The sequence below is a fragment of the Macaca thibetana genome, chromosome 11 (assembly GCF_024542745.1).
Source record: "Macaca thibetana thibetana isolate TM-01 chromosome 11, ASM2454274v1, whole genome shotgun sequence".
In the NCBI taxonomy this organism is placed as follows: domain Eukaryota; kingdom Metazoa; phylum Chordata; class Mammalia; order Primates; family Cercopithecidae; genus Macaca; species Macaca thibetana.
In genome coordinates, this window is record NC_065588.1 from 74,345,077 (window position 1) to 74,357,195 (window position 12,119).

General features: G+C 33.8%; 1 protein-coding gene across 9 annotated transcripts in view; it reads left to right on the top strand.

The window, feature by feature from the left end:
* NAV3 (neuron navigator 3) overlaps nucleotides 1-12,119 on the top strand; it is an 890,032-nt gene that overhangs the window by 835,297 nt on the left and 42,616 nt on the right. For all 9 annotated transcript variants that reach the window (XM_050749287.1, XM_050749288.1, XM_050749281.1 and 6 more), the window contains 2 exons: nucleotides 381-464; nucleotides 9,823-9,934. In XM_050749287.1, coding sequence (XP_050605244.1) covers nucleotides 381-464; nucleotides 9,823-9,934 — 196 coding nt within the window. The remainder of the gene's footprint in view (nucleotides 1-380; nucleotides 465-9,822; nucleotides 9,935-12,119) is intronic.

The window sequence follows — 12,119 nt, forward strand, 5'->3', positions numbered from 1 at the left end:
CCATTTCAGTTACCTCTTTTTGGGCTTTAAGTCTAAAAAACTTGGCAGATCAGAACTTTATATTTGGCATTTTGAGTGTCAAATCTCTACATGATGTGCAAGTCAGAAGGAGTTATTACTTGCAAAATACCATCTTCTTTCAGAAGTTAAACTCACATTAAATGTCAGGAGACTGAAACACTGATTTTAGGAAGACAAAGTTTAGAAAAGATGAATGAAAATGTGTGTTAAAGAAGAGTCACCAGTCAGAGCTAACTATGATAGTCATAGTGTTTAAAGAGTTGGAACACATGAAATTAAGCGTTTTGTAAAATGAAGGCTTTTCTTCCATCCACAAAGATTCTGACATTTAAACTATGTTTCTTCCATTCTGTTCACAGGCACACCTTGTAGCAGCTTTTGAAAAGAGCTTAGGGAATATGACTGGCCGATTGCAAAGTCTAACCATGACAGCGGAACAAAAGGTATGTTCAGAAATTGCCACTGGAGATTGAAAGAAGACAACAAATTGCATAGGATTCTTAAATAATACCTGAAGCTCCTTAAAAATAATACTCCAGGCTGGGTGCAGAGGCTCATGCCTGTAATCCCAGCACTTTGGGAGACCAAGGTGGGTGGATCACTTAAGGTCAGGAGTTCAAGACCAGCCTGGCCAATATGGCAAAATCCCATCTCTACTATATATATATATATAAATTAGCTGCACGTGGTGGCAGTTGCCTGTAATCCCAGCTACTCAGGAGGCTGAGGCAGGAGAATCGCTTGAACCCAGGAGGCGGAGGTTGCAGTGAGCCAAGATCATACCACTGCACTCCAGCCTGGGAGACAAAAAAAAAAAAAAAAAGAAGAATAAAATAATATTCAATTCTATACTAAATTACAACAATGATAATACCTTTCTTTTCAGATTTTAATTTAAAGATTTAATCAGTTTATTCCACATTGAAACACACAAAGGCATACGAAATTCTTTCTAGGCAGTCTTCTGGATGGAACTAGTGAAAGAATACTGAGTGTTAAGAAAGAGAAACAGTCACATAAGAGAATATTCTGGGAGCAAATTGTTACGCAGTTGACAAGAATCACACTTTGATAAGAACAGTCACAAGTACTGGTCACTAAATCCAGCTGTAGGGCACGGCTGTAGGCTAAGACACACAGGAAGGATGCCTGGGACAGATGTTAGGACTCTGCCAAGTAAGGGACTTCAGGTTACAGCAGCTGTGAAACAAAGGCCAATGCTGTGTAATTTTGAAATAACAAGAACTAGTTGCCATCTAGGGATGTTGCTTTTGAAGAAAAGTCATTTGTTATATCAAAATGTTTAAAATGAACCTAAAGGATTTTATGGTATGAAAGAAGGAATACCAAAAAGAAAGGAAGGGAGGATTTAGTTCAAAAGACAAATGTATTAAAAAGGTCCATACTGCGTAGCAAGCCTGGTCACCTTTGCTGTGATGACCAGTTAACTTACTTCTCTGCTGTTAGTCCAGCAGTCTTAACTTCCTTGGATGGGTATCAGAGATAGGTGAAGCCTCTGGAATTGTATGGATTGTGTGTGTGTGTGTGTGTGTGTGTGTGTGTGTGTGTGTAAAAACTGTACATGTGCATAAATGATCAGGTGTCCAGAGCTTTCATCTAATTCTCAAAGAGACCCATTATATAAAAAGCTTTGGGTATTTTCAGGAATGTGTTTATCTATCCATAGGAATGGCTTCAGTTTTGTCTTTAGATTCTGTAAGGTATGTAATTAGCTTTATAAAACTAGTATATATTATCAAATTTTGTCAGTTTACAAAAGTTTATTTTTTTAAACACAGAATGAACAGTTCAATGAAATCAAAGGAGAAAATCGAATATTCTTATAATTGCCTGGTGTTACTAGCACATTGTATTCTCTCTCATATTCTCTATATACCCTGCCTGTGAGAGAGAATATTATCCATTACTGGAAACCCTGTTCTAGCACAGCTAAAAAACTCCTTTTGAGATATACATTGTCCTTTCTTCCTTCCTTCCTTCCTTCCTTTTTTTTTTTCCTTTTTCCTTTTCTTTTTCCTGCATCTTTTCCACCCTTCCTTTCTCCTCCCTTCTACCCTTCCTTCCTTCTTTCCTCTCTCTGTCTCTCTCTCTCTCCCTCTCTTTCTTTTTTCTTTTTCTTTTTTGCTACAGCTTGTCACTTCACTAGGTAATATAAGAACCCAGCAAATAGAATTACAAGGCTTTTTAGAGCAGCGATGGGAAAGAATCAAAACACTGGGCCTCAGTATTCTTGAATGAGAATCCTGGCTATGTCTGTTAAAAGCTGGGTAATCTACAGCAAGTTTATCTAACCTTTCTTGAACCTCAAAATCACCTTTTTGTAAGTGGGGATGATAATAACTACCTTGTAGGATCACTATGAGGAGTAAATCAGATACTGTTATCATGTCACAAGCTAGGGGCTGTCAAAAAATATTACCTTCCTTTACATTTATCTTTTTCCCTTGAAAATTATAAGATAACACCAAATTCCTCAATGGGCACATACCAAACATATTACTGGAAGCCAGTGTTAGAATTTAAGTCTCAATATCTTCAAGAAGTCAAAATTAATAGAATTTTTGCCCTCCACCGGATATTTTCTTGAACTCTATTATATCTGTAAGTGAATTTTCTCATAGAAATGGAAAAAAAAATGCAGAGGTATATTAACTTATGATGCCTATGATTAATGCCCAAATATTTAAAAATAATTTCTATGACATAAGAAATAACGTGTCTGCATTATCCTTAAAATCACATTGCCAAAATTATAAAATTTTCTCAGAAGATACCAGAATGTCTCATATTGGCCTTATCACTTTTTTAACTGAAAATAAAATAACTTCTTTTTGAATTGCAAACTATATACACACAACAGTCTTGGTTAACTGGTTATTAATTTGAGGTTATAACTTGCCTATTCTCAAAGTGATATTTAAAAGCCTATAAAATTATTTGCAATATGAAATTGTATAATTCAAGGACAGAATCTAATTAAAACCAGTAGAGTAATGTATATAACAATATACCTCAGCCTCGATAATTACTACTGCAAGGAACTGAACTGAATTGAATTTCAAGGAAGCTAAGGTACAAAGGGAGATTGCTAGGTATGTTTTATTCTCATTTTCTGGCCAGAAGAACGTAATTTAGACTGAAGAGACAAACTCTTTGGCACTAAATTCGAGGACGAATTTATTGCCAAGGTTTTTAAATTGGGGTCATGGAATAACAAAAGACAAAATCACTGTTCAAATAGACATTTCTCTAAAAGCTAAGGGCATAACATTTAATCATATTTCACTAAAGGCATTTCTTCAGGGAGCTGGGATAAAAGGGTATATTGCTCTCTGGTGATTCAGCAATCCTGAGAAAAGGCTTGTGAAGCATAGAGCAGAGATTCTTAAACTCCCTTCCCCAAGTTATAAGGTTCATTTGTCTATTTAGTCATTCATCAAGTTTATATTGAATTTGTGATCTTCTAATGACAAAACAGTACAGACAATATAGATATAGAATGATAGATATAGGTCTATATCTATAAACATAGATATCTACCAGAACTCTAAAAGCATATTATACATATATATAATATTCCTCATGGAGTTTATATTTCTCATACATATCTCATATATATGTATCTCTTTATCATTGAAGTTATAATTTAGGAGGGCAACAGATAATAATAAAAATATAATTAAAACAGGCCAGGTGTGGTGACTCATGCGTGTAATCCCAGCACTTTGAGAGGCTGAGGCAGGCAGATTCCCTGAGATCAGGAGTACAAGAGCAGCCTGGCCAACATAGTGAAACTCTATCTGTACTATAAACAAAAATTAGCTGGGCGTGGTGGTGGGCACCTGTAGTTCCAACTATTCAGGAGGTTGAGGCAGGAGAATCACTTAAACCTGGGAGGTGGAGGTTGCAGTGAGCCGAGATCATGCCACTGCACTCCAGCCCGGGCGACAGAGCAAGACTCTGTCTCAAATTTTAAAAACATAAATAAATAAAAATTATATATATATATATATTACCTATAACTAAAACATATAGAATTTCAGGTAATGATAAGCACTAGCGAAAAAAGTAAAGCTGAGAATGAGGATATTGAGGGTTGGAAGCTAAAACATGAAGTAACAAAGGCCAAGGTTGTTTCATGTTCTTGATTACATACTTTAAAAATGGATAAACTAAATTAAGACTCAGATTCTAGTATTTGGGCTTCACAGTGTGATTGTCAGCAATCACATGGCGTTAATAGCCTGAAGCTACATCACAATTTTTGTTTGATTTATAGACCAAAATAACTGCCTTGAATAAAGAGGGATTCACTCCTAATACTTTTCCTATTTCCTGATGCCAAATAACACTGAATCTCTTGCCAAATTTGTGTACCAGAACACTGGTTTTATACACTTATAGCCTGGTAAGAAAGAAAAGACATGTATGAATAACTCAGAAGGCAGAAAATTATCATGCTATTAGACTCAGTACAATGTCATGTGCATTCTGAAAGGAAACATCTGCAGAGGCAGGAGACTCGCTTGAAACCCAGAGGTGGAGGTTGCACTGAGCCAAGATCATGCCACTGCACTCCAACCTGAGTGACAGAGAGAGACTCCGTCTCAAAAAAATCAAAATCACAAAAAAAGAAAAAAAATAGTGATCAATCTGGCAGCATTTTCTGAAAGTTAAACAGTATTCCCAATAGCTGCTAAAAGAAGACATGCTATATGATAGTAAGTCTGTAAGTAGGTAAAAATCAAGAGAATTGTTAATATGCTTGCTGAGAGTGAAATTATCTCTAGACATTACCCTATCCCTAACCCAGGGCTCGTAGACTATGACATTGATGTAGTTTGATCAAGAATTTTATCCTGGTTTCAGATCCTTGTCTCTTCACCAGCACTTCTTCGCCAGGAATATATGAAAAAAAATAAACCTGATGCCCTGAGGCATCCACTATATGTGCTGAAATAACTTCTTTTCTCACTATCTAGAATGGTACTAGCTATGTACCACTCTTGTTAGAATCAAGGATATTGCTACTAAATCATTGTGCAGGGCTTAATTTTCTCACAGAATGCCAGTTGAGAAGGGCTCAACTTCTAGGAATCCAGCAAACTATATTTTTATAAGTAACATTCTTACAGAACTACTTCTAAATCCTTGTGTTCAAATTTACTAAAGCTATATTCTCAGCTCAATATTTCAGAATTTAAATTTAAAAGACTTTCAAATTAGTTCCCTGTAGCTGTCATGCCAAGGCAGTTAGAACATATGTTAAGGGTATGAGAGGTTTTACTTGTTAGAAGGTCAGAACAGGCAGAGGAATATCCCCTTGTATGAGTGATGAAGCTCAGATATTGACTACTATCCTAACAATAAAGCCTAGAATTTTGCTCATTTGTTACCTCTCTGAAACTTCGGGTGACTACAAAACAGGAATTGAAACCTTCGAAATAAGGGAATTTGAAACCAAATCTTTGAAAATAGATAATGCTGCAACTAAAAATTTCGTTGAATAGGATTTTTACATTAACTCTCCCCAATTTACATTATGATAGTTGCCATCTAGAAGTGTTTTTAAAAATATATATTGCTAGAGTCAGATGATGCATCCATTAATCTTTAGGGCATAGAATAATGTGAATCCAAAATTTTCAAATTACTTACCCTACTGGTATTTGGTGAATGTAATTTATTTGAAACTAGATGCAATAGGGATGGTCAGGTTCTTTCAGTAGAACGATTAGCAAGACTTCAGAAGCAAGGTGGAGTGGGAAGGGAGTACCTGTTTGAGGAGACTAGAGCTGGGTAGTGTGAGATTAACCGTGCCAACATGAGGACGTAAAGTACAGATGTGGTGGAAAATTTAAACAGCCTTGCCTAGAAGGTCAAGTTAGTTGATGACATTTGTTGATGAGATTGTCCCAAGCTTGTGGGATTCTCAACAAAGTCTTTATTACTGAGAAATTTGGAAAGAGATCAAGTATAGTTAAGAAATTGGATTGGAAAGACCACCAGGAAAGGCTAGTATTCTGACACAAAATTTGATCATTTTATTTTGAAGCATTTCAAGCCTGACCTGAATGAATTGTTTAGTCTCAGACACATGCATAAAACTGTGAAAAGAGACATTGACTTCATTCAGCTTCTTTAACATGAGAAACTTTCATGGAAAACTAGAACTTTACAAGGTCAGCAGGTGTTGGAGGTATCATTATCTTGAATAGCTCATTGGAGGAAAATGAAATCTTAGTTTGGTTCTCAGGTTTTAAAATATCTATCATTTTTGAAAAATGTGAAGTAACAAAATATGATCTGATTATCTTATTCCTAAAATCTTTTGCAGAATTATCCCAGCCTCAATGTTCTCTTTAGTATTTAATGAGAATAAGAAACTGAAAATGACTGAATTGGAAGAGTAGACTTTAAATCCATATCTTGATGGCACATACATTTTTTTCAGTTTTTTTCTGAATGATTAATAAGGATTCTCAAAACTTGAGTATCTTCTATTTTTCCCTTCAGCATAAAGAAATTATATGAAAATATTTTAGAATATCTAATGATGTTATAGTTAGCTATCTCAGGAATTCATTTCTAATCATATACCTCATCCAAACTCCCCACTATGGACAAAAATAAAATAAAATAAAAATTCTTTGTTGCGTCTGGAGGCCACATTACAATTTCTATGTACTATAGAAGCCTGAAAAAATACAGCTTAAAAAATAAATGTGAACAGTAACCATAATTATGAAGAAGAAAAATGAAGACTAGAAATAAACTATTGAAAAATTTCTATGTCTCAGTTAAGTTTTTATTTTAAAATTCTTTATGCTTATCTCTAATATTATTGGGAAAGAGAGAAAGGAAAACCTGACTTTGTTCTCATCCAAAGGAGGTGATTCCACTGATTTAGCCAAAATAAGACTTCCTGGTTATAATAACTAATAAAGTTGTTGACATTTTTTATACGGTACCCCACTCACTAGGTGATCAGACACCCTCTTGCAAAAAAAAAAAAAAAAAAAAATACGTATGCAATACAGTTGAAGTTTTATGTTATTCTTTCAAGGGAGAAACATCTGTTTAATGCAGATGAGAACATTTCAACAAAATCATCCCAATATTTATGGAGATCATAAATCAGGTGAAAAAGTATATTCATCAACAACTAAAGAAGCTACATTAAATAGTCTCGAAGCACATTTTCATTTTTTTTTCTGACAGGAAAACAGGTTTCACAAGGGTGGAGACATTTTACCATGGCTTTTAACAGTGAGGTAGGATATTTAAATAAAAAGAAAGTTTTATGGAAAGCTCAGAGAAAAGAGATGGGTGCGACTTGAGTGACAAGGTGAGAGCAGATCTCATTAACTGAAATGAGAGAGAAGGAAGGAATTTTGCAAATATGGAAAGATAACTAGTGCAGGTTTGAACAGATTATGTCAATCAATGTAGAATTTGGCTATCTTTTTAATCAAAGACTATGGAATATTTTGTAGGTGTTTACTTATACTCATAAAGTTCTAAAGAAAAAGCAGTATGAATTTGGTTGAACTAATTTTTTTCATAGATATGATTCTCTCAAGTTATATAGCAGATATATTTCTTAACTAGTTATTCTTCCTTTTACATATATTGTGCCACATTGAGTAACAACTAACCTGTTCATATCTATTGCTTTTTAAAAGATAATTAATATTAGAAAGTGATCATTTTTCTATTTCATATTAAATATGATATTCTGAAAAAGCAACATTGCCTGAATGTTCTACATTTTATCTTTTTGAAAACAGGTTTTATAAGAGATTTCTCGTGAAAAGCTGAATGTTTTGACACTGAAATAAGTCAGCTAACTCAAAGCTAAGCTTAATTTTTTGGCATTGTTGGCATACCACTTTTTTCCTTTAAAGCTACAGGCAAATGTTTTAACAGATTTTAATCCATAGTACAGGCATAATTGATCTTAAATTTAAGGGAAAAAATCTGATTTTAATTAGAATTTAATTTGCATTCTAGTATTTATGTTGTAAAATTAATATTTACATTATAGGATTCCACTCTGTACCATTTATTTCTTTTTGAAAATTTTTCCAGTAAGAGCAGAATAAATTTTCAGTAAATATTTTATTTCTTGGGGGATATTTTTAAATGGAAAATATATTAAGTTTTGGTAAAATCTGTTGCTAATTTGGCAATGGACAGAATATAAAAATTGGAGAGACTGAGTCATTATGATGAATTGGGTCTGACTTTTGTTATGACAATGGAAATTTCCCACAAATATTATATTCTTCTTTGATAATATAGTCGAAGTGAATTGCAGTCAAGTATTTGAAGACCCATCTATAAATTTAGGAGGTTACTATTGATTTTTCATTATGAGAGATGCTTCCACTCATAAGCTACTGAAAGTCCATAAGAAGGTTTGGTTGTTTGTTTTAAATTTAAGTGTTCTTTATCAGGAAAATGTCAGGTATGCAATGAAAATAGATACATGAGGTGCCAGGTATCTATTCCAAACTTGGATATCACTTCAATTAGCATCATCTATCTTTTTTTTTTAAGTGTCTAAGTTTAAAATAGTCAACAGATATTCCCATGTATGAAGCAATTTTCCGCAAAGGCCGCTGCTGATGATCTTTTTAAAATGTATGTTCTGGGAGACATTGATTAACGATAAATTATTTACCAGAGAATGAAGAACCCAAGCCCGATTCTTTGGCTTTCTGCCAAAGATGCTAAAGGAAATGATGAATGATGAATGACAAATACATTACCAAGGAATTCCCCCTCTAAGAGACTGACAAAGATCTGATTTTTAGGATTATATTACCACCATGAAAGATACTTGTTACTGAGCTTCTAATGGAAATTTGGTCTATACTGAAGCAACACTCAGTTCTTTTTCTTTCTATCTTTTTCTGAGTTATTTTATCTTCCAAAAATGAGTTATTTCTGTGAAAATAATTCACTTAAATAACTATGAAAGTTCAAATGTGTGCAAGTATTTTATTGGGACATATCTTATAATTACTTTAAATTCAAAAAGAAAATATATGCTTTATTAAAATTTGATCTGTAAGCTGCTTTGTTTGTAATTTAACTATTATTTAAAAATTGTATAATACATATATTTCTATTTACTTTATTCCTGTGTTGCTTTGGCTTGGTGAGACTAGGTCTCCATCTTAGGAGTTTTATTGAATGAAAAAGTATCAGAATGTAACATGACCTTGATATGGCATCAGAATTTAATAAGATGACATTTAATAGGAATTAGGGGTAAGTTCCAGGTTTTACACTTAAATAGAAAGAACCAATTTTGCAGGCACAAAATACTTCAAACAAAATCTGAAATCATTGGTTTGACAAAACTTCAGGTTTGTAGTTGACAATAAATACAATGCAATGCAACAGTGCAATAGTGATATCTAAATATCTAATGTAATCATAGGTAATATTAGTAAGTATGTGATCTGAAATGAGTGGTGTGATATCCTGTTTTACTTTGTACTGGGGAGTTCCGGGTCCCACCCTTTGAAAAGAATAAAGACTATTCATCTCTCTTTTATAAGACAATAACTAAGAAAAACAAACAAACACCTCCTTTACTTTAGCTAAGAAGGAAGTTATTAGGTACAACTTGACAAGTTCAGCTAAGCATCCAAATCTTCCAGGAGGTTGTTACTACATAAAATCAAACCTTTTAAATTCAACTATGAGCAAGGAGATTTTACTTTTCTTTCTAGGTATTAAAGCTTCCAAACTCTTTTTGTTTCACAGGAGTCTGAACTTATAGAACTAAGAGAAACCATTGAAATGCTGAAGGCTCAGAATTCTGCTGCCCAGGCGGCTATTCAGGGAGCGCTGAATGGTCCAGACCATCCTCCCAAAGGTATATTTAGAAATCGTTTCATTTCCACCCAATATAATAGGCATCTATTTTATTTACTAATTAGAGTAAAACTGCATTTACTCAGTGTCATTGCCTTTTATAATGAATAAGTTGGTATTAATGTGGTCAGAATCCTAGAATTTTAGGATAGTGACTTTCATTATCAAATAATTTTTAAATTGGTCTTACGAAATTTGGTTCTATAGTTGTATACACATCTCTCCACTTGATTCAATGGAGATGGAGATGGAGTGGTTGGTTAATACATGCATATCTGACTTCAGGCAAAACAAACCCATTAATGAGTATGATAATCTAGATCTGTATATAAAAATGAAATAGTCAATATGATGATACAGCAAGCAATGGGCATTGGGAACAACTTTTCCTGGATGGAGCCTACAAAAAGGTACATTTCCTGTAGATAATTTTAAAACAATAAAAACAACAGGCGAAAGGTAGGTATATTTTATATTATTCCTATGCTTAAGCAATTCTAAACAATAAAAATACTTCTGCCACTGCCCCTACCCCTGAGTTCACCACTGAAGAAATGCTCATTATTAATATCGTGTCATTTTTTCCCTTTACATTGGTTCTATTTACTCATTTCCTGACACTTTTCAATGGCATTCAACATGCTCAACTCTTTCCCAGCTTCAAAAATCCTGACCTAAAACATGAATGCCTTATTATCTCTCTTTTCATTTCCAGAAGAATTCTGAGAAAAATTTTACGAACTCTTTCAATGTCTTCAGCCACCAACCATCTTTAGACCACTGGAGTGTAGCTCCTTTTCCCTCCACTCCACCAAAATAATGCTCTCCAGGATCGGTAGATACTTATATGACACTAAATTCAGTAAAACATTTAAAATTCTGATTGTATTAGACAGACATGGAAACAGTATTTGATGCTGATATTCATTCCTTCCTATGTGAAACATTCAGTTTTTCTAATGTTCATGACATCACACATTTTTGGTTTTTCTTCTGCTCCTTTGAAATGTTTTTTCAATATTTCTTTTATAAATTCACTCTTTTGTATCCATTTGTTAATTGTTGATATCCTAAGCTGTCTTCCATTATGATTCTGTACATTATGATTCTATGCATCCTATTTAAAAATATATAGAAAATCATCTCATACTCTAGCTGTAATTTTTATTAATGTGTTAATAGCTAATAACTGTCAAATCTAGGTTTGCAGGCCAGGCTCTGTATATAGAGCTACCGAGAACTCCATGTGGATATCTTTGAATGTCTGTTTTGCATCTTAAAACCAATGTCTCCAAACTTTAACTTGTCTTCTGTCTCAGACCTGCTGCTCCTTCAGTGCTTTTTGCCTCAGTGGATAGCACCACCATCCTTCCATTTAGCCAGAGATCTAAGTATTCTTCATAACGCCTCCTCTTCTCATTGAATAAATTACCAAGATCTATTGATCCCACTCCTTAAGTATCTCTTGGATCTGTTCACTTTTCTCTGGTTTTACTCTCACCATCCATCACCTCTCTCCTGAACCATGACCACAAACCCCTCAATAGCCTTCCTCTTCTTAATATTATCTGCTTTACACCAATCTTCACAGTGAAGCCAGAACAGTCATTAAGAAACACATCTACAGGTATCCCATTGCCTTTAGAATGGAATACAGACTCCTCAACTTGCCATAATCTCTCTTCACCAGCTTCATTTATTCAACAAATATTTATTCATACCAACTATGTGCCCGATGAAGCACATATAGACTTTACTTCTTCTTCTGTTGTTGCATTGTATATTCCATATTTCAGCTATCCTGAATTTTTTTCAATTCTTCATAAGTTCTTTATGAATTGCATTCATTCCGTTTAGAATATTCTACCTTGTTTGATCAGCATAAAAACTTTTTGAGACACTGCAGCAGGTAACCCAAATATGCTTTCTTGATTCCTACACTGAATGAAGTCCCCTGTGATATGTTTCTGGAAGTAGCAATACTTCCCTTCTTAAAATTACATTATACTTTGGGGCTTTTAAGATATGTCTTTCCTGATTTACAATAGTAGAGCTTGTTTTTTCACTCTTTTGAAAGACATCAGGATGCCCATGATGATGTCTTGCACATAAAAGGGGTTTATTTGAATTTTTTAAAAGAAGAATAAAGTAATTTTTAAATGAATTTCAATTTAAATTTTAGGAAA